The 24,218-nt window shown below is 42.2% G+C and overlaps 1 protein-coding gene across 2 annotated transcripts in view; it reads right to left on the reverse strand.

The window, feature by feature from the left end:
* Positions 1-24,218, reverse strand: part of LOC126542924 (parathyroid hormone/parathyroid hormone-related peptide receptor-like) — a 435,257-nt gene that overhangs the window by 182,640 nt on the left and 228,399 nt on the right. For both annotated transcript variants that reach the window (XM_055077593.1, XM_055077592.1), the window contains exons 4-5: positions 11,074-11,198; positions 10,633-10,727 (exon numbers count right to left, since the gene is read on the reverse strand). In XM_055077593.1, the coding sequence (XP_054933568.1) occupies positions 10,633-10,727; positions 11,074-11,198 (220 nt within the window). The remainder of the gene's footprint in view (positions 1-10,632; positions 10,728-11,073; positions 11,199-24,218) is intronic.

Genomic DNA, 24,218 nt, shown 5'->3' on the forward strand with positions numbered 1-24,218 from the left:
TCGTTCTGTTTTCTCTCTGATGTCAGCCACCATGTTTCATTAATAATTTCTGCAGTAGAACGAGTGTGATGACTTCTTAAGATATTAAGTCTTAACAACCGTATCTCGTCGGCCATTCTGCACTGTTTACGATAGCGCATTTGACGACGCTCACGGCAACGTTGACGAGCGTTCATTCATTTCTCCCGCAAAAGTGGCTTGAGTGGTGAGCACCTGAGTCGCCATACGTCCGGACAGAAAGCGTTATCAGCTCCGCCTTGAGCGTAAAAATCAAGGCTACCAACAACCCACGATAACACCTGATGTGGATTAACTGGCACTGAATGTTAAAGAGCGGTACAACCAATACTTTTAATCTTCTAAAAACACGGGTTACTTCCGAAAAAGAAGTATGGCAGACCAGGGTAATCCCTGGTCTGCCTTGTTCGCCATTAGTAAGGAAGAGTATCAGAAATTGATACATACGTCTAAATTTGGCGTTCAGGTTAGGGCGCTTTATGCTGCGAAAAACGTAGATAACAATATCAAGGGTCAAAAAATGCAGCTGAATTCTCATCAAATAAATCTGTTAAAAAAATAGTTCTGAAACTTTTAACACCGCAAAGAAAATGTTTGGATAAAAGACGTTTTCAAATGATTCGCAATAAAAGAAAAATAGCACATCCGAGAAGATAGGGTACGTTTTTGCTAAAGCTGGATGATGAAATGAATAAATAACCCATGCAATTTATTACTGAGATAGCGAAACAATCAGAGAAACACTAAGGCGAACTTATGACTATTGCTCAAGCATTAAGACAAGAAGACCGTCAGGAATGTATTCAAGAAGGCACACAGAAAAGTAAACTTGAAGGGATTCAAGAGTGTGAAAAACAGGCGTCCATGAAGATAGCGCGCCAACTTCTTGAGAACGGCGTGAAAAGAGATATAGTGAAACTATCAACTAGTCTCACTGATATTGAAATGAACAACCTATTCAAAGATTAAACGATGACGAAACGAAAACAGTTAAGCCTAAATGGCGCCAGAAGTGTTTCTCATGAAGACCACCCACAAAGTAGCGCTGTTTACAGAAAAAAGGTTTGGGTCAATTCTACACCCAAAAAACAAGTTGGAAAAAGCGAAACCTCAACAAGTAGTAAAACAACAGCCAGAAAAAACCTATTGTGATAATAGGTTATCACTGAGCATTGGAATAAGAGAAAAAGAACGATAAGCCATACTGTCCTCCTTTTACACTTAATAATTCCTATATTATCTTGTTTAGTATCATACTAAATAGGAATAACCTTATTTATCTTCAAGGGGATATTATAGTTAATAAAGAACTAAATATGACAAAATTGCAAATATCTGGATAATCTCAGTCACAATTAATGTCACGTATATTGCAATGGATAATTAGTTTTAGTCTATTATTGTTAGCCGTTATTTTGATTATTTTTTTGATGAAAGAAACGTTTACTTTAGCTTTATTATTCCAGTCGACCAATCCTACCCAGACTTATGTTTTACTCGAAGGCATCGTTAATTATTTTCTCTGTTTTGAATTTATCGCATTGATAATTAAAGATTTTACCACTTTGTATCATTTTCCTTTACAATATTTTTATATATCTGTATTATAGCTATCATTCAATTAATTATTGGAGAACATTAAAGACCTATTTTCTGTATTGATCTATGCAATATCGATATTGGTCATGGTTCTAGCTTTGTACTTATATAATGCTAAACGTCCTGTAAAAAACAGCTATTGATTAAATGGATAAAGTATGAACTAATGATACTAGTTCTCTAGAGTAGCAAGATATTTTTATTAATAATAATTTTTAAGTAATTCAAAATTTAGCGATATCATAATACATCTTCATTAATGAGTTCCTTCTTATTAAATAGCATTATTAAAAATCATGTTAATTTTTGAGATTTCTGATTAATTAACAAAATTAAGGAACTTATATGTCAAACATCAACACAGGTATTGTTAAATGGTTTAATGCTAATAAAGGTTTTGGATTCATTTCACCCCAAAATGGCAGTCAGGATGTGTTTGTTCATTATTCTGCTATTCAGGGTAATGATTATAAAACGCTTTATGAAGGACAGGAAGTTAATTTTTCAGTAGAAAGAGGTCATAAAGGACCTTCGGCAACCAATGTGGTCGCGCAATCATAAAATTAAACTGATTGTATAAACTTTATACCTGTGAGTTATTATTACTTATTGTTTTTGTCAGGTTAAGAGTAAAATTTTTAGTTGTGACGAGTTTACTAAATAGCAAAATCAATCAAAAATGGTCGCGATGAACATTATTCGTTGATCTTGGTAAATTGATTACTCATACTCGAGTAATAAAAACTCATGTATTAAAATGAATACCCTAATTGTAGGAATGTTTTTGTGCTAATCCGTTCTTTTGCAGACTGTGGGGAACTATCATTCCAATTGATATTGTAAATCAATTTCAGTGAAAACCTTTCTTTCATTGAAATTTTTAGCGCTATTTCTCGGATAGCGGAAGAATCATCACTGAATCTCGTAATGAATGAGATACTTTGGTTAAATTTTGTATTTTCAGTGATTTTCCATTCATAGTTGGCACCCATATAGCTTAATCCTGTTGTTGTACGGCCACCATTGGTAAAGCTTTCATATCTTAAACTTGGGCCCGTTTCAAATTTCAGTGAATGTATTGGTCCATCAAATATTTGTTGGCCATAACCAACAGAAAATATGTTTTTAGCGTTAAATCCATTATATCTATCCGTTAGCCAGCTTGCCTGACTAAATAAATAATCGTTTTTGGTTAATTTATATCTTGTTCTTATACCTAACTGATAGGTTTCCGATGACCGCTTATCGTTAGAAGTATTATTTGATGCATTACCCCAAAAACTATAAGCAATATTTGAAGAGTAAAGTGTTAACGCTGATCTTGCGGTTAAATTTGAACTCTTCGTGTTTCCTGTTTGTTTTTTGATAACCTCCTGATATTGGCATTTCAATATCCTTTTTTGCGGTTGCTGGGTCATCAATAACGGTAAGTAGGCTAAAATTTCCTATTGCAAAAGAACTTATAAAAAATGTTATCCACAAACTGTTTATATCAAATTTAATCATGCTTTTTCCTAAAGATAACACACAGATTGTAAGTAAATTAACCGGATAGCTCTATAATCGTTAATTTTTAATCACTCAACAAATAAATTAAAAATAAATCGTTAATAAACATTAGTGACCTCAAGCAGTTTTCCTATGCAGTTTTCCTATTTCCTAGAGACTATGAATGGATTAGCGACATGAGCAATACTAAAATTGAAGAATTCACTCAGTAATACTTGCCCCGATGACTGAATGATAAAACTTCCAAAAGTAAAAAAAAAGTTCCTAAACTGACAATCATGAGTGGTGTTAAATGATCTTTGATAATTTTTAAATAAGAAACTTTAGAATAAGATACATATTCAGGTAAATTACCGACCTCTTTCACATGAATATTCATTGCCCAGGCATAAGCTTCTTTAGCTTCCTGAAAACGTCCGTTTAAAACCAGATATCGAGGTGATTCAGAAATATTTTTAATCCATACCAGTAAAACTATGGGGATACATCCGACCAGTCAAAGACCTCTCCAACCGAAGGTATCAGGTAAATAACGAGTTGCTGCAGAGCCAAGTAACAACCATAACGGTATAAATGCTTAAGCAAGACCTGTAAACAATCCACGTTGTTTAGTTGGCATAAATTCTTGAATATAAGGTATGTAAATAATGTTCAGTCCGCCAACGCCTATACCAAAAAAAATGCGCATTAAAAATAAAAAATCCAATTATTAAGTGGTGTGACGGCTGAGAGACCCGTGAATATCACCATAATCATTACGCATAAGATAAATGATCTTTTTCTTCCATATTTGTCAGATAAATCACCCAAAATAATAGACCTATGACAGTTGCTATTCCTGCTGCGGCCAGAATAAAACTCATTTCAACAGATGTTAGGATCCAGTTTTTATCTTGTATCATAAGAGCAACGATAAAACATATTAGGAATAAATAAAAAAAATCCAGGATACCTACGATAACAACATCCCAATTAGAGATATCTTGTTTTTTGTTAAAGGAATAGAATCAAGCTGTTGTATTAATGAACTATCTGATTATATATATTGCATGTTTATGTACCTTAGTTATTGTGGTAGTTACCATAGCTACGTAGAGTGCCAACTATTTTTACATGAAGATGGTTAATGTGCAATTTAGACGCTCACACATTAAACCGTAAATCAATCTCCGTACTCTTTCTCTTTGATTTTTTGTTTTCCTTCATGATGCAAAATATTTACCTCATCGTTATCTAATCGTTTCAGGGCTAATAATTGCAAATGCGATTATTCTCTTTATCGGTATCTGCTTCTTCTAGTGATAGATTGTCGTCGACTGACAAGGATAATTCTTCTGTTTCCATGATTTTTCGATCATCCGATATATCGGGTAGGTAGCTGCTTTCATCTTTAAGCGGTGATTGGTTGATGTCAAGGTTTAACACTTTATCGACATCAATAGAAAGACTTTCTTCTATTGTGGGTGCCAATTCGTTGTGCTTGCCTGTTTCATGAGTGATTTCTACAACGATGGCATTGCCAGGTTCTGTTTGTTGCATGGCGATTTGTAACTGGTCAGTCTAATAGGTTTTTGGCTCGGCACTTTCATCGCCTTTTTGGAGAATCATCTACTTACCATCTTTAACACCATGACAGCTGGCACCTTCAAAATCAATATTGCCGGTACACATGTCAACCGGTAAACGACAGTTGCCGCGCTGGATTCCGTTTTCATTGGCAATCGGTAATAAAATTTCAGGGTATTTATTGATTGTGCTTGATCTTCCCGTCTTTGCAATTACATGGTCTGCTTTTTTCGCTAATGCGGTCTGAGTGATGACTTTGCTTTATTCTAACAGGCTTTTTTCACTCGTTGCCAGTTTGTCATCCTGCCGCTCCATGAAATCATGAGCCACAAAGCGTTCACCGCTATGGGTTTCTATGTGCTTTATACATTTCTCGGCATCGTCCTGATGGGCTTGTACATGGGCTTTACTACGTGAGAATTACACATAGGTATTATCGAGGCCGGCGAGTTTGGCTTTGTTGTCGTTGGCACCATCATAAACAATCACATAAGGCACTGACGCGCCTTGTAAAGCATAAGCGGTAACGTAAATACTCAAGATGTCTGTCGCTTATCTCGGGGTATGTTCGAATACGTGTAAAAAGTTGTCATAAGTACATTATAGGCTAAGTTCTAACTTTTTTGACTATATCCTCCACCATACTCCGACTAATACCTTGACCTGATGGATCTTCCTGATACTCCAGTCTGTCGTGCTGGCCACGTTTTCCGCCTTAGCAATAACGTGATTAGAGATTTTAGGCCGCCCGAGTGGTTTACCTCGAACTCTGGCCGCCATCATACCTGCTGTTACTTTTTCACTGATTAGTAATGTGGTTAAATTTTTCAAGTGCTGTGAGTAAATATTTGGTTGGCCTGGCGAATCGGTCAAACTTCCACACAAGAACACAGCCAAATGAATGAGAGCGAACGTCCTCCATTAAAACTTCCAACTGTGGACGACTTTCTTTCTTCCAGACACAGCTATATATAGATATTCATAAACAACACGAAGGCCTGATCGCTTCGCGTAATCCCTCAAATTATCAACTTGTGAATCTACTTTTTGGTCTGCGGTGGATACTCGAATATAAAGCGCTGTACGATTTCTGGTCACCATTTGCTAGAACTTTGTCCATAAAAGTATACATTTTTGGTGAATATTTTCATACTTTCCACTACTTTGAAAATAAAGCATTTTTTTAACATCATCGGCAACCCATATTTTGGACAGATTAACACTTTTATGGCAAGTATTGACGGATAGCTTACCCTCGCTTTAATCGAGCAGAGCAAAGCGAGCCTGCCTTAGCGAGGAAGCGGAAAAATCAGTTATTTGCTTTTCGTTTAGATCAAATTTCAACTGTTGCTGACAAAGAAAAAGCTAGTCTCATTGAAGTCATAACCTATTTCGTATCCCGAACTCAGGTTATTATTAGGTGTTAAAGCCATCTGGTTAGACGAAAAAGACATGCATTGGCATCGCGTTCAACTGTTGCAATGTTATGGAAGGAAGAAAAATTTATTTGTGTCATCTGCATACATGATGACATCAGAGGTACCAGGGATAGAGACAATATCATTTATAAACATGATGAATAATAGTGGCCCAAGTATGGAGCCCTGAAGGACGCCTTGTTTTATTTTCATTTCCGTTGAAAATGTTCCGTTATTCTTTACAAGTAGAAAACGATCAGATAAGTAGCTTCTGAGAAGATCAAGAGCAACGCCTCGGACTCCATACCTGGATAATTTGTTTGGTTATAAATCGAATTGTATAGAGCCAAAAGCTTTCCTGAGGTCTAGAAACAGACCAAGCGTATATTCCCCATTTTCCATATTTTCGATGATCTTGTCTTTGATATTTACTAGAGCCTACTTAGTTGATTTATGCTTTCAAACACCATATTGATTTTCGGCTATTAGTTGATGTTTTTCGAAGAATACCAGGAGTCTTTCATAAATAACGGCTTCAAAAATGTTTGACATTGTGGGAAGTACAAATATGGGACGATAGTTCGATAAGTTGTTTACACCACCTCCTTTATAGATAGCAGTAACTTTCGCCGCCTTTCACTGGCTCGGAAAAATGCCTGTTTTCAGAGGAAGATTAACAATGTGACTAAGTACCCCACAAATTAACGACGCAACCAATTTTATTTCAGCTGGGCATATTTCATCGATCCCTGGCGCTACATTATTCTTAATGGTTTTATTACATTTGATATTTCTACCAGGTCCGTAGGCTGCATGTAGATATATTGAAAGATTGTATTTGCATTGAGAGCGCCATAATCGCATTCTGTCTCACAAGAAGATACATGAGAACTGGCGTTAATAAAGTGAGTATTTATAGCGTCAGCCAATCTTTCCTCGCGCAGCGTTTCTCCATCTATGGTAAGCTCCTCACGGACATTAGTAACTTCTTTCCTTGAAGTGAGCAAGTTCACCACCACCCATATCTTTCTTTGGTCGTTGTAAATTCTTTCAAACGTCTTCTCGTAGTATTGGTGCTTTGCTTTTTTCAGATCGGACGTGAGGGCGTTTCGGTATTTTTTCTATAGTTCGAATTTATCAGGCGCCCGCGTATTCACAAAGTCATAATATGACTTATTTTTTTATTTTGATACGATAATATAAATCTGAGGTAACCCACGGCTTCCTTTGCTTTCTTTATTTTTTGGATATATTATTACCGGGAACGCAGCAACATATCAAGCGCAAAGCAACTTTATGAATGTATCATACCCATCGTTTATATTTTCTTTGTAATAGACATCATGCCAATCAACTTCTTTAACTATATAAAAAAACGTTTCCCTCGTTTCATCATTTATTATACGCTCAGTTGTGAGCTGTTTAGTAGGTTGGCAGTTTTTTTTCTGGAGCAAATGAAGCAAAAGATACAGGGAGGTGATCGCTTAAGTCATAGGAAAGAATTCCAGTTTTTTTTATTCGCATGGGTTTACATTCGAAGCACAAATATCTAGTACAGTTGCACTGGGTGTAGTAATCCTGGTTGGCTTTGTGATGTAGTTTGTGAAACCGTAAGTGGAAAAAACAAGTTCTAACTTTTTCGCATATGGGTCATCTGAATATGGGTCATATAGGTCATCTGAAAACGACACAAGGAGTATTAGGAGAAGTAGTTGTCTCAAGTAATGTGTCCAGAAATTCTAAAATATTAGTATTATGCCCCTGGGGTGGACGATAAAGCGCAATAAGTAACAATTTGCTAATGCGCATGCTTAGCCATTCAGTGTCTGCGGTCGCAACTGATACGTGTTCAAGGATCTCATGAGACAAGGTAACCCTGAAATAAATGGCTATTCCACCACCTTTTTTTCCATCACGATAGAGGTATTCTTAACGGCAGCCAGGAAAGTGTGGTGCGTGTCCTTTATCTGTTATCCAAGTTTCCGAAAAATTGAAACGTCACTATCAGAAGATATGGACGAGAGCAATACCGCAATATTATCTGTTTCTCCCTCTATGCTTCTGCAATTTATGTGTATTACTGCAAAGCCTTCTCCGTTTGTGGAATTCATTGACACTATATCTGCAGTTGTTGATCCACTCAGCCATCCGTGATATGAACAGCACAAACGAACAAACCAAAAAAAGAAATAAAAGAAGGCACGACTATTCCTACTCGCTGTGGATTTGCTCCAAATCTGGCGTATCAGCGATGTGGATAACAGGGGATTCCTCATGTTTTCGTGCAAGCACCCTGCCGTGAATATGTATGAAAATTGTCAATTTTTGGGGGTTACTTCCCAGTGTTAAATTTACCAAGCCGGTGTGCCCTTTCTATTTCCAACTTGTCGACTTGTAGTACTGAAGTGCAAAAATTGACAACACGCTCTTCAGATTTTGCATATGCCTCCCACGCGTCATCTCTGCCGACGCCAAAAAAAATGTTACTCCTCCGACTACGGTTTTCAAGATCGTGCACGTTGTCTGCCAACGACGCTGGGTTGGCCTGGAAGGAACCACAGTCGGACTTATACTCTGCAACGCTACTGCGTACTTCTTCGAACCCGTCAATAGTTGCTTCAATGTTGGTCATACGCGCATTCATTTTAGCCATAGCGGCCTTATTGTCTGGTTAGTCCTTTTCAATAGCGGTTAGCTTCTGCTCGATTTCATTTTGACCATCCAGAAGTTGCCACAGTACCGTGTCACCGGCCCAGGATTTAGTTCAACATCGCCTAATAACAGCAACAGCAGGAATTTAAATTCAGCGCGACGAAACAGCAAAAAGTGCGTCTTCGTTCCACGAGAAGGTCACCTGGCCCCTGATCGCGAACATGCACTCGTGAAAAGCACCGCGGTGAAACAGGCAAGGCAAAAACACAATGCGCACGTTTAATAGTATCTGAACCAACCTGCATGAAGAGAAACAAAGACGTGAATGGCACATCCATAGCAATGCCGGTTTCCCGTCCCTAATCCAGACAGAAGCTCGCCGCCTCATTTTTACACGGAATTGGTGCTTGTTGATAGCCCGTGGTAGATCGACCTGAGTTGCGCAACGTCCAAAAGCAGCGGTACTGAGTATTTTCGGCGATGTTGAAGTCGGTGGCTTCGAAAACGGTGTCAGCTGCGCATGACGAGTTGGCAACTTGCGACGAAGGACCTTGAATGATATCGACCTCGGCGATAACGAGGGAGCGGCTCGCTAGTGAGCCAGCACCAACCTACATGAAGAGCCGCAAAGACGTCAATGGCCCAGGCACAGCAGTGCCGGTTTCACGCCCCCAATTCATATTGAAGCTCGCCGCCTTTTGGATATGGAAGTGGTGCTTGCCGACAGCCCACGGTAGCTCGACCTGGGTTGCGCAACGTCCAAAAGCAGCGGCACTGCAATATTTTTGCCGATGTTGAAGTCGGTGGCTTTGAAAACGGTGTCAGCTGCGCATGACGAGTTGGTAACTTGCGAGCAATGGCCTTGAACGATGTCCACTCTCGTGATGACGGGGCGGCGGCTCGTTTGTGAGCCAGCACCAACCTGCATGAAAAGCAGCAAAGGCGTGAATGACACACCCATAGCAGGCACAAGCTGAGGCATGCCTCTGTGGAAACAAACTTTCCATTATCGGTCTATCATCAAGCTAGATTTGAATACGTTGGCATTTAGGAGATCCATATACTACGGAAAATGGCCGCAAACCTGAAATGCTTTAACGATGGCTATCCGGTTTTCTCACCTTTTTACCGCATCGCGGACTTCCAGTACACAACTGAACATATATTAGCATGCAGACGTTGCGGTTGAGCCGGAAGATACAGCAAGTCAAGATTTCTTTTTCTTTTTTATCAGTAACAAGACGTTGTAATTTGACTTCCGAATAGTATGAAAGCCATTTCAAGGAAGAGCCTGCCGACGTCAGTGCAGTAAGTCTTAAATCCCTCATGGCACCTTGGAAGCAAACGAGTGTAAGGACGCGCACACACACACACACACATACACATACACACACACACATATATATATATATATATATATATATATATATATATATATATATATATATATATATATATATATATATATATATATATATATATGAAAGAGAAGACAGGGAGTCAACAAAGGGGACCGATTTTTAGTAATCGTAAGAAGCCAACAAACATTGACACCAAGCACTACATAGGGGAAATTACTTTGTACTTAATAAGTGATTAAAGGAAATGATAAAATAATGGGAATCAAAGTGGCTGAAAAAAATAACTTGCCGCTGGTCCGGAACGATCGCACGTCTTCGCATTACGGATTTTTTGAAAAGTTTCAAATATTGATGCTTTGAATATATGCTCCTACACTATGTGTTCTAGCAGGTAGCGCAAAAGGCCATTCCAAGAAGCAATGCTAGAGTTTGTACATGCATGTAATCGCATAATCACTTGTGTGAAATTGGAAGAGTAACGATTATTACAAAAGGAGACCTGAACTTACTTCACCGAAGCCAGGATGGTGAACGCGATGAGAAGGCTGATGAAAGACACGGTGTATCCAATTTTTGAGATTAGCTTGATGGTTGGAAGGTGAGGCTGAAAAATAACACAGTTGCATAAAATTTCACGATGGCATGCCACGAAGAGATCGAGAAACAAGTACCGAGTATGCACGCCTACAAAAATTGAGCACAGTTGCACGGCGAATGCTTGCGACATAAAAGTTGATTATTGGCACAAAATATCCTCAAAGCAAGCATGGTATATTTTTATTTTGTGGTGAAATAGTGAATATGACAACGTTTAAGTGAGCAGCTACACTATCTTGAATGCTTTCTAGAAACTGTATATGCAAGACCTAGGTTCGATATGATTTAACGTCTACTAGATCAGATTACAGCATTTTCGAACACTCTTTTCTGAGCGTTGTCGGGCCACTTGCCTCGAGTATAGTGAGACTGTCCGAGGTCTTTCCCGTGATGCACTGGGAATAGTTGGTCCACAGCTGTCCATGCTGAAGGCTAAAATACCACGTGCCGTTTTCAGTGCAGAACTTGCTTGCCGTTCCTGCATTCGCGCGAGCAAAAACATGGGCAACTTCTCAGGCTTCAGTCTAAAGATTTCAATGGAAGAACATTTATGATATATCATTCAATGATTATCGACATATCCATATGACTACTACTTCTACCTCATGATCAACTATGAGTTATCATACACTGCTGCAGTTTAATGCGCATGTCTACAAGCCGACCAGCAAACCATAGTCAGCCTAAATGTTACAGAACAAAGACTGCTTTCAGCTCGTTACTAATAAACAGGATACATCTACACGATTTCATCACTATATGGTATACCATGCGCCTATCATTCAGAACTCACTACACACGGGCAACATCCACGCTTATAGGTATAAGGAGTCAATATGGCCTTCTGCCTTCAGCTCCTCTTAGGCACTGTGCAAAGAGTCAAATAAACGAAACGCATCTGAAGTACGGAGCGCGTGCGCTCGTACGGAAGAGCATGGCCACAAACAGGGTCTTGTTCAAGGCGTAAGGCATTTGTTGGCATGTCGGCAGCCGTGCGACCTGTTAATAGAAACGAAGCTTTTCTTTGCGAACCTGCCGGGTTTGTGGGAGCTGCGTCACTCACTCAAGTGACGCCGAAGGGAACAGACAGGCCGTGTGGAAGTGCTTTCTCATTGCACCGGGAGCAGCGCGCCAAAGGGATATGTCCTTTGAGTCTTCGCTCATTTCGTGGTATGAAGTGCTACGTTAACCAAGCAATCTTTATTACATTATTTGAAATGGAATGGCTCCATAGAATGGTTCACAGAGGAGATCAATGGCATATGGGAACGAAGTGTTGTGCCGGAGTACTGAAAAATGGCCTCGGCAATCCTCATTCCAAAGCCTGGAAGACCCCCGAGTCTCTCAAGCCTCAGACCCATTTCCTTCACGTCCTGCGTGGGGAAAGTGCCGGACCATGTCATACACAATCGCATTTCCAATTACATCGAGAAACTTTGATTGTTTCCGTACAACATGATGGGCTTTAATCTGGCCCTGTCAACGCAGTACGTGGTGAAGCTCATCAAGTGTCAAATCAATGACAATACCACAAGAGATATCAGAAGCATCTTAGATCTTGACCTGGAGAAGGCCTTTGACAATGCATCCCATGCTCACATTCTGAACTCCATCTCGGAGCTTAATTTGGGAGACGCCTTCCGCAGATACATCAGCTCGTTCATCAGAGATCGCAAGGCCACGCTCAAAATCAGTGACCTCAAGCCCGCCAATTTCAGTTTTGGGCCCCAAAGGCACGCCACGAGGAGGGGTTGTCTCACCACTGCTTTTTAACATCGCCACGAAGAAACTATCGCAAAAGCTCTCCGACATAGAAGGACTCAATCATACGCTCTACGCTGATGACATCACAATCTGGTGCACGGGAAGAAGCGAAGGAGCTGTTGAATTAGGCTTACAGAAGGCTGCAGACCAAACAGAGATGTACCTGGAAAATACGGGGCTTAGATGGTCCCCGAGGAAGTCTAAGATCTCCTCTACAGGCCAGTCAGGAGAGGTCCCAAACAACTCCCAAGCGCGCGCAATAACCCACCACGCGGAAGCAGGGTCGAGCTCAGACTCTGGGGTTCTCGAGTTTCGGGACACTCTTACTACCTTCAGCAAAATCCCTACGCACTATCACTTGGGTAGACGGACTTATCGTCCCCCTCATAGCACACTGGCTAGACCTCTGGCGTTCACTTTACGCATGCTTCAGACTAAGTCCTATCCAAACCTGGTACTTTTCCATACGATCACTGCACAGGCTTTTAGCTCTACTTGCCCCTAGCCGCCAGCGCGAGCTGGGTCGGTAGGTCGGGGCTGCACAACAAGGTCTCCCATCGCTCGGGGGGGTTGGGGCTGGGGAGGGTGGGAGGTAGGAATGGTGGGGGGTTCTTGAGCTTAGTGCACTCTGCAAGGATGTGTGCTAGAGTGCCTTTTGACCGTCTGCAAAAAGGGCATGAAGTGTCACGCTCTGTTGGAAACATCTTGTGCAAGAGCACAGAGAACTGCTGGACACATATGGGACCTGAGAAGAAGGTTCCACCCCATCTGGTGCCAGCGCGCACCAACCGTCACTAAGGGCTCAGCACAAAGTTGTTTCTCTCTCTCTCTCTACTTGCCCCGACTGTGGGGCTGTTAGCCATCTCCCACACATTCTCTGGCGATGCCCCTCATTACAGGAACCCAATGGCATCACGGAAGAAGAATGGAGCTCTGCCATCCACAGCTTAGAACTTTCAGGGCAAACTTGGACTATCCAGAGAGACCACCATGCGGCGGTTAGGCTCGGCCTACCAGTCCCCACGTGGGAGCGGTCCGCAGCTCTCCCCTGGTGCAAACCTTCTCAGGACCTTGTAAATAAAGTTATTTGTATGTCTGTCTGCTTGCCTGTATGTCGATCTGTTTCTTGGTCCTTCTGGTTAGGTTGGTAACGAATAATTGTATTACAGCGTAAACTGTTAAGGGCCCATTCCAATAGCCGCTTTGGTTGGCGATGGTGTCCGCCGCCGCTGCCGGTGTCCGTAGCAGCTGTCACCGGGAATGAGACAAAAAAAATTCCAATTCCAGCCGAGATCGAACCCGGGCCCACCACGCGGGAGTCAGGTACTCTACCACTCAGCTACGCCAACCTTCTTTTAATGCTTTTTATTGCAACAACCAGACACAAAAAGGTGGCATAATGCGCTAAATTTCTCTACTTTGTGACAGTTCATTAGGTATATTGATTTTGGCAGTAGCGGCAGCATCTGGAAACGCGTCTAACCGTCGTACTCTGCTGTTGCAGTTGCTGCATCAAAGCCAAGCTGTTTTGACCCAACTGGAGCATCCCTGGATCAACTGCTTTACGTGCGGCCGTTCGTATCATCAGTGTTTCTGCGAGGAAATACGACGGCTCGGCCCTGCTCTGCTTCTGGGTTGGCGACCGTGCGGACAATCTCTGCGCAAGCGCCGTTCGACGCATTGCAGCCTAATATAGTGGGGCGTTTCCCAGTCGGCGGTCATTTGGCAGTAGCGGCAGCATCTGGAAACGCGTCTAACCGTCGTACTCTGCTGTTGCAGGTTAGTAATTTTCAGCTTTCTTTTGAAATCCTGCGATTTTCATTTATGCTGTCGCTGCTGCCACTGCTGCCACTGTTGTAGAATCGTACAGTTGTGCTAGCCAATGACTGGTTTACTGTAGTTCCTGCTTGCTGGTTTGTCCTTGCTTTCATTTATTTTTCCTTCTATTTTTGCGCTATGTCTGAGATTTGCTTAACGTGTCAGCTAGCTGTACAGGACGAAGGGTCTGTGAAATGCAGTGAGTGTTTGTACATGTATCATTTCGGGAAGTGTGCTGGTTTGCAAGAAAAGTCTTACAAATCAAAAATCTGAGGCGGCAAAAAAGGCCTGGAAATGCGCGACATGCAAGAGCGCTGGCTTGCGGGCTAGTCGCAGTGAGGATGACGTTGCCATAAGCCTGGCACTTACTTCAATCAACGAGAAGCTCGAGGGCCTGCCGACTCTGGTAGAAAAAGTGAACAGCATGGAACAGGCAGTTCAGTTTCTGTCACAAAAATTTGATGAATTTCGGGAAAAGATCTCTAAGCAGGACAATGAAAGTAAAGATCTAAGAAAAAAAGTGACAGAAATGGAAGAAAAAGAAAAGTTGCATGCGTCCGCAGAATCCAGTCTTCAACAGCAGGTGAATGACCTAGAGTTCCGGTGTAGGCGACTGAACTTAGAAGTCCATGGACTCCCTGTTAAGGAGAATGAAAACTTGATGTCTTCTCTCAATGAGGTTGCTGAAAAGCTACAAATACCTCAGCTTGTAGAGACACGTTGTATCCGTGCATCGGCTGCCCGCGAGGAGAGACTACGTGCCGGGAATAATCGTTCGTTTCACAAGGCAGGAGACCAGAGATGCATGGCTTAAAAGAAAGAACTACCTGCGGGATGAAAAACCACGAATTTTCTTTCAAGAAAATTTGACTCGGCAAAACAGGGAGCTTCTACGATCCGCAAAAGAAGTGGCAAAAGAGAAAGGGTATAAGTTTGCTTGGTACGTTAACGGCAAGGTGCTTGTTCGAAAGACCGAGGGAGCTCATGCCCTTCACATTAAAGATAGGGGCGAACTGGAAGAGCTATAATCGATAGTTTTTTGTTTTATGTGTGTGATAAAGGAAGAATGCCAGAGGAGGTGAAGTTTCACTTGCCTAATGATGTAGATGAAATTGTCGCAGCATTTTCTGCACCCTGCATCAAATGTATCCATCTGAATACACAATCTGTGAGAAATAAGGTGCCATGTTTGGAGCAGCTGTTCACCAGATTTTCTTTTGAATTTTCGGTTATCATGCTAACCGAGACATGGAGTACTAATGACTGTGATGTTTTTAGGTTGCCTAATTATAATACCTATTATTTAAACAGGTCACACTCGAGAGGGGGTGGAGTAGCGCTGCTCATTATGGGTGATGCTGAATGTGAAATCATTGAGCCTTATACCGTAATCTCTCCAGACTATGAACTGTTGTCACTGTGCACAGATAAGCATGCATTTTCAATGTGTTATCGGCCACCGTCCGGTGATATACCAGCGTTTCTAGAGTTTTATCACCAGTTTCTAGCATTTGTGGCTCATAATCATAATTCTAAGACAATAATAGCCAGTGGAGATTTTAACATTGACATGAGTACAAACAGTTATTTTTCAAACGCTTTCAACATGGTTATATTATCAAATGGTTTTGCCAACTTAATTAATGTGCCAACTAGGATTACACCGGAAGGCGAGTCAACCCTTGATTTATTTATTACTAATTCCATGCAGTCAAACGTTAAATTTGGAGCTTTATCCTGTTCAATCAGTGATCACCTGCCGGTGTTTCTGTGTGTAGAATTAAGCGAGTCAAAAGGAAAAAAGCTGCCACCAGTCTTGTACCAGCTAATTACAGATGAAACACTGAAGTCTTTTCGCGACGCCCTGATGTCAACAAAATGGGACACTATCACCAACCTTACAGATGCCAATGAGGCTTACGACAAGTTCTTAGATATACTGACCCAACTATACCACAATAGCTTCCCTTTCAGAACACGTAGAAAAAGTAAGAAAACGCGGAAACCATGGGTTACTCCTGAATTACTCAATGAAATGAAAATTAGGGACAAGTTATATCAACATTTCCTTCAGACACGATCAACCGATGACCTTGTCGCATTCAAGAAGTATCGCAATAGGCTAACAAAAAAATTGCGAAACGCACGCACAGTATACTATTCATCTTTGCTGGACATTGAGTGTCGTCAACATAGTTTGCTATGGTCGAGGTTGAACACTCTCCTAAATCGAAATCACTCACACAGGCCTTTAACGAAATTACGCATTAACGGCAAAGGTTTATCCGGTGTTAAGCTCGCTGACGCATTTAATTATTTTTTCACGAGTATCGGTAACACTCGGTCTCCATCCTCTCAGGCTAGAAACTACGTATGCGCTCATAATGACAACACAATGTACCTTCATCCTGTAACACTGAATGAAGTTGCGTCCGTTATAAAAGCCTTGAACAACAGCACCAGTTGTGACATAGACGGTCTTCAAGTTAGCCCTATTATACACGTGGTTGACATTATTGCCCCAGTACTCGCTCATATTTTTAACACGTGCTTGCAATCAGCAATTTTTCCGGCGAAAATGCAGTTTGCAAAGGTTACTGTTATTTATAAAAAAGGAGATCGTAATGATCTGGGAAATTACAGGTCGGTATCCATTCTACCCGTGTTTTCAAAAGTGTTCGAAAAAATTTTGTGTTCCAGGATGACAAACTTCATTGAAAAACATAACTTGTTAACACCACATCAATACGGTTTCTGTAAGAACAAATCAGTCGAGTTAGCATTACTAGAACAGAAAGAATATATACTAACAGAGTTCGAGAACAGAGCAATAGTTGTTGGTATTTTCGTAGACTTTTCAAAAGCATTTGATTTAGTTGACCATAATATTTTGCTGGAGAAATTACAGAATTATGGGATACGAGGACAGTCACTATCTCTTATAAAATCCTACCTTTCCAACAGAGCCCAAGTTGTTAAAATAGATACTTTTACTTCAAAAGCCAGGACTGTCCATAGCGGAGTGCCCCAGGGAAGTATTTTAGGCCCTATACTTTTTAATATTTATATTAACGATATCGTCAACATAAACCCTCAGGCAAGATTTATTATCTATGCAGATGACACCAGTATTTTTTTCGCAGGTAATGACATCCATACTGTCATTAAACAATGTAACAGTACAATGAAATCCTTAGAGGAATGGTCGAAACTTAATCTAATGAAGGTAAATGAGAGCAAAACGAAAGCAGTTATATTTAAGCCGAAAAACAAACATATGCCTCTGCATCAAGATATTAAATTAAACTCGCGCAGTATTGAAATAGTCGAGAATTTCAAATGTCTGGGTATCGTCTTTTCCGCGAACATGTCTTGGGATAATCATGTCAAAAATGTTGTAATCAAATTGAGCCAAATAACAGGTGTAATAGGCCGATTAAGGTACATTCTTCCTACGCGCATCAAACTCTTGCTATACAATTCCCTTTTTTATTCACACTTGAACTATTGTCAGTTAGTGTGGGGAAACACGACATCCAACAATCTAGAGCATATTCACTTAGTACAGAAAAAATATCTCCGACATACATATAATGCTCCCTACACTGCATCGACAATAACTTTCTTCATGAACACCGGTGTAATTCCAGCGTATAATCTGTACAAATATCGGTTAAGTCGTGTCTATAAGGCAGAAGTCTATAAGAATATTTTTAATCTGCATAAACTCGCCCAATTACAAACAAGACCACCACATCATAGCACAAGACACTTCGAAGACTGGGCAGTACCGACACCACGGTCAAACTATGGGAAACAGTGTCTGAGGTATACATTACCCACACTCCTAAACTATTACAATTCGGTTGGTTTCAATCTCTTCTCTTCGTCTCTCAATGAGCTCCGGCTGATGTATGTGATTGATTTGTAATACTTCTATGACCATTATATGTCTATTTTTCCTTGATCATCTTCGTGACTTCTTGAGTAATGTATATGACGTGCAATATTATGTATGTACGGTATACATGTGTTTATTTGAATGAAAGAATGTGATGCTGCCTCTGCCCAAATGAGGGATGGGGGACTTGTCAAGCTGTTCAATGGACAGCTTTTTTTCCTCCACCCCCCCCCCCCCCATCTGTATCTTACAAGATGGAAATAAACTTTCATTTTAATGAGGATGTTCAGGTAGTGATCGATACACATCGCAAATGTAACACACTTCACAAAATTCTCCCTTGCTGATGGACTGTCAACCCCATCGCTTGCTAGCATGCAGCGGAAGCATGCCCTATAAACGCGTCCTAGTGCGCGAGGAGGCCCGCAATGTGACATGCGCGCCGCTTAACGTCGATAGGTACACATTTTACATTGAAGTTGCATACTATTACACCAGGTACAATGCCATACAGCAGATGCACAGGTAGCGATACAAGGCAGTTAAAGAAGGTTTGAGGAAGAAAAAGAAGTCTAAGGAGATGTATAAAGGAATGGTAGGAAAATGTACCATATGTAGCTGATTAAATCAAGCTTTTCAGGTGAAAATGTCACTGCCGCCTTTTAAAGGGGATGCCAAGAAACAACCATAATCACCATCATTAGAAGACGCGGTCAATGGTAATGATATGATCATTAGCATCGTACCGCGCCATTTGCCTTGCGATGTGCGATGCGCGCTGCGTAGCGTCTATACGTGTGCCTTTCGCATTGCAGTTGCATATTAATACATCAGGTGGCACGCCGGGGAGTAGTTGCATAGGTAGACGTACGAAGTAGGTAGAGAAGTCTTGAGGAAGAAAAGGAAGGTTATGGAGATGTATATATATTGATGTAATGTAAAACATGTGTGACATACCTGATTATTTGAAGAAGGCGAGGTGACTCCTTGTGATCGTCCCGTTTCAAAGGGAATGCCATTAAATCATCATCCTCATCATTAGCATCCTATCGTCTCATTTGACACGCAATGAGAGATCTGCACCACGTAGCGGCGATACGTACATACCTTGCATTGCAGTTCCGTTATATTCTATTAGGTGTCCCGACATGTAGCAGTCGCACATAGCAGTTGCATGCTACGTGTAGCTGGGCCTGGTTAACTCAATCAGGCTAGGTGACTGATTGTCACTACCCCGTTTCGAATTGGATGCCAATAAACCATCATTGTCCTCATCATCAATAGCAACGTGCCAGGCCGCGGTCGAGGGATGTGGCATGTGCTCCACGTAGCCTGGATACCTTTGTTTAGTCTCCGGTACACACTATATCGCGTCCTCACGCGGTACGTGCCACTGCTGGAGAAGCGAATGGTACAGCTACGCGCGCCGCTGCAACATAGCAACATTGGGCTTAGCAGACGGCTGTGCATAGAACAGGACAAGCCGCAGAACAATCCGCAGCTCACCGTCGACACCGGGCGGACAGTTTAGATCGTTCTCGCGAAAACGACACGAAGACCCCGTAGTACGGTGGTGCCGAAAATAGACCTCCTATGGAGCCCCTTCCTCCCGCATACGCTGCAACTGCGCTGCGTGTGCCACGCAGACCTATGAATTATATTTTTTTTAACTGGAAAGAAGTTTTATGCCGGGGTACACGATCAACTTCCTGTAACGAATGTGACGTCGGTGCGAACGCGTTAAACATGCTCTATATTGACATAGAGTTACTATGGCTTTCTGCGGGAGCCACAGTTGGGCTTCTGTTTTCCACGCGCTGCTACGTTAACATTCGTCAATCGTGGTCACGTGGAACTCCGAATTGCTGCAAAGAAGGCACCCTAACTAGAGACAGAAATACTGGAGACACAAAAACGTCACTCAGTTGGGAAGCATCCCTGTTCCCGCATTCCCCACATACAGTAAGGAAGCGACGACAGGCGTCATCTACGACGTGAACATTGATATTACAGACACTGACCTGTCGAACCTACTATCGTCGTCGGCTCCTGTGCTCAGCTTTCACCGTTTTAAACAATCCCGATGTGTGAAATTAGTGTTCCAGTCGGAAACATTGCCAACACACGTCAAGGTTGGATATGAGAGGCATCCGGTACGTCCTCACGTGCCGAGCCTTTTACAATGTCACAAGTGTATGAAACTTGGGCATGTCAGTGCCGTTTGCAAGGGTGCAGTAACATGCAAACGATGTGGTGGACCTCACGGAGACAGCAATTACAACGTTGCTGCGAAGTGTCCGAATTGTTCTGGTGCCCACGATACAACGTCGAAAGAGTGCCCAAAGATGAGGAAGGAAACGGATATTCTGAAATAGATGGGTAGAGATCATTCCACGCACAGGGAAGCAGCAAGCGCTATCCGCCACCGCAGACGCTGTTCACGACACCGACATCAACGGGACCGCAGCCCTCCTCGCGTAGAAGGAACGACAGCTCAAGTGCAGCATCCACCCCCTCCTCGTCTCAGGAATGAAGAGGCACGTGCATCAAAGCCTTTTTATGCTACGAAAGTACAAGGCGACTCATCATCGGCCCCAAACACATCGGGGACTCAGTGGCCCTCGTTACCATCAAGGCCTGCGGGAACGCCCTTATGCACCGCTCCTACACGCACTGAAGAAAATGAAAAGATGGATGACATTGACGTCACGAGAATATCGAAAAATTTGATGGGCTCTATGCGCAGGATTCTTTCCGGCCTAAATACCCCGGCTGCCAAGGCTGCCGTGCAGCTACTTGAAGTGTTGGAACCACTGCTAGTGGTTCTTCACTAAGCAAGCATGGCGATGATGTTTGAAGAACGGATGCGTCAATCGTTTGTTATGCAATGGAATGATCGAGGTCTACGTGGTCGTTTGTCGGATTTCCGACAGCGGGTATTTAAATACCAATTTCTAGTTATTGTTATATGTGAACCTAATATGGATTCTTCTTTCCGTATTTCTGGATATGTCCAGATGTGGTCTCGTAACGACCAAGCCTCCAGCAAAGTGTTAGTTTGAATACGTCACGATCTGGTGTATTTCAGGCATGACGTCCCATCGCATACTACTAATGATTACGTATGCCTTACCATAAAACACAGATGTCGCACGGTTACAGTGATTACAGAATACATCCACCCAAGAGCGAGGATCGATTGCTCGCACCTGATGTCTCTGCTGCAAGCATCGCAAGGCCCTCATATTGTGATTGGTGAATTTAACGCGCACCATCCCCTGTGGGCTAGCACTTCGATGAATTCTCGTGGCAAATATTTGATCGACTTCATGTGAAGCCAGGGACTTTATGTGCTCAATGACGGGTCTGCTACGTTTATTCGTGGCACATCTTACAGCAGTTGTCTTGACCTAACGTTTGTACAAGGAGCCTTCTTTCTTCAGCATGCTGGTCGACGGAGCTAGAGACTCATGGTAGTGACCACCTCCCCACTTACGTTCACTTTAGCTGGTTTCGCCGTTCAGCTTTACGTTGCATCCATCAAACAGACTGCATTTTATTTAAGACCTCTGTCGACACCGCCTGCCAGAGTATGACATCTCCATCCGAAATAGAAGACATCATTGCCTCTACCCTGCGGGACAAAACCAGAGAAGTCAGCATACCGAGGCACAGATCATCGGTTGACATTCAATATGAGGCCCTTCGTGCAATCCGTCGCCACGCGGAACGGCGATACAGAAGAACAAAGTCACCGTTAGATCTTTCGAGCAGTCGCCAAGGCCAACGACATGTTCTTCGACATCTGGAGAAGCTTGACAGACAGCGTCGGAGGACATTCTGTGGATCCCTAGATCTAAGACAGCCTCTATCTAAGATCTGGCGGGTCGTACGAAGTCTCCAGGCAACTCCACAACAAAGACACTCATTCCGTGCGGTGGCTCTACATCAACGCCGGACCGAATTGGAGGTAGCAGAGGACTACTACCTAGGTTTACTACTAAGCAGAGTAGCAGAGGTTTACTACTGTAAACTTATTGTGGACGCATCTAATGCAATGACTGTATCCCTCGTCACCATCGCGTCCCCATCACCTGATGAACGACTCTCAGTACCGTTTACGATGCAAGAGCTTAACGCTGCGATTTCGGTATCTCGATGCTCATCAGCACCAGGACCAGACGGAATCACGTACGCTGCACTCTGCCATCTTGGCACAGAATCACGACGTGTTCTGTATTTTTATAATACGACGTGGGAGACAGGAAATGTTCCAGATAGCTGGAAATGCAATTTCCAAATGCAATTCTTTATGCCACAACTTGCCCAATATTGTGTGTTGCAGTAGCATGTTAGCAGTTCTATTAAGGCACTTAAATAGTCGTGAATAGTATTACAGCAAAAAATAAAAGTAATAAAGCAGTGGCTTTTTGTGCGTAGACTATGCATAGACCTGGTGCCCTTATGGTCATTTTTTCCCTATCCGCTAAAACATTCTAAACAAGAAAAGCGTATACACAATTATTGTGGAAAGTCAGACCACAACTAAACCAGAGGTATCCTTGGTAAGCAACGTATATTCATTTTGTGACAATTTCGGCGTCCCTGCTATTGGGCTTTCGTTCCGTCCTTTTCAGCTGTGCAGGTTCATTAAGAAGTGATGAGACAGTTTGACAATTTTATTCATTGAAAGACTTAGCTAACCTTCTTTGGGTTTTTTCTTGGTTTCAGAGTCTGCACATTGCATTTTAAGGCGTGTTTTCCGTGTTTCCTGCTTATTTTATGGGTAGAGCATGTTAAAATTTTTACGCCATGTCAAGTATGTGGTGCTATAGAGCATTCTTGGATAGAGTCTCGCCCTTTCATTCTGTACAATATGATGTCCGTTTTTGTGTCCAAGGCCGTTTTACATTTGAGTGTGATTGTAGCATTTTGTAGCAATGCATGCTCACTGATCTGGAGAGGCAGAGCAGAATGGTGGGACTAAAAATGAATCTGCAGAAAAGTAAAGTAATGTTTAACAGTCTCGGAAGGGAACAGCAGTTTACGATAGGTAGCGAGGCACTGGAAGTGGTAAGAGAATACATCTACTTAGGACAGGTAGTGACTGCTGATCCAGATCATGAGAGTGAAATAATCAGAAGAATAAGAATGGGCTGGGGTGCGTTTGGCAGGCATTCGCAGATCATGAACAGCAGGTTGCCATTATCCCTCAAGAGAAAAGTGTATAACAGCTGTGTCTTACCAGTGCTCACGTACGGGGCAGAAACCTGGAGGCTTACGAAAAGGGCTCTACTTAAATTGAGGACGACGCAACGAGCTATGGAAAGAAAAATGATAGGTGTAACGTTAAGGGATAAGAAAAGAGCAGATTGGGTGAGGGAACAAACGCGCGTTAATGACATCTTAGTTGAAATCAAGAAAAAGAAATGGGCATGGGCAGGACATGTAATGAGGAGGGAAGATAACCGATGGTCATTAAGGGTTACGGACTGGATTCCGAGGGAAGGGAAGCGTAGCAGGGGGCGACAGAAAGTTAGGTGGGCAGATGAGATTAGGAAGTTCGGAGGGTCAACATGGCCACAATTAGTACATGACCGGGGTAGTTGGAGAAGTATGGGAGAGGCCTTTGCCCTGCAGTGGGCGTAATCAGGCTGATGATGATGATGATGATGATGTAGCATTTTCCCAAGTTCCGCCTCTGTCACCCAAGCTTGAAAGATTGCTACCCACTGCTGGTGGCTTGGCACATGCGACATTTCTTTTTCAATAAAAGGAAGTCTGTCACTTATCCTGTGAACCGGTTGTCTTTTGTCTTTTTGAATTACAATTTGTTGCCTATATTTGCATTTCAGATTCGGAATGGTTATCATAGTTGACAACCTTTAACCATATTGCACACAATGTGGATATATGCACTTGCAATATATGGCCACCATAAATATTGTCACAAGCTGTCATGAACCACGCCTGCCGCGCAGACAACCAGATGAAAGAAAGAAGAGAACGACGTTA

Source organism: Dermacentor andersoni, chromosome 2 (genome assembly GCF_023375885.2).
Source record: "Dermacentor andersoni chromosome 2, qqDerAnde1_hic_scaffold, whole genome shotgun sequence".
Classification (NCBI taxonomy): Eukaryota; Metazoa; Arthropoda; class Arachnida; order Ixodida; family Ixodidae; genus Dermacentor; species Dermacentor andersoni.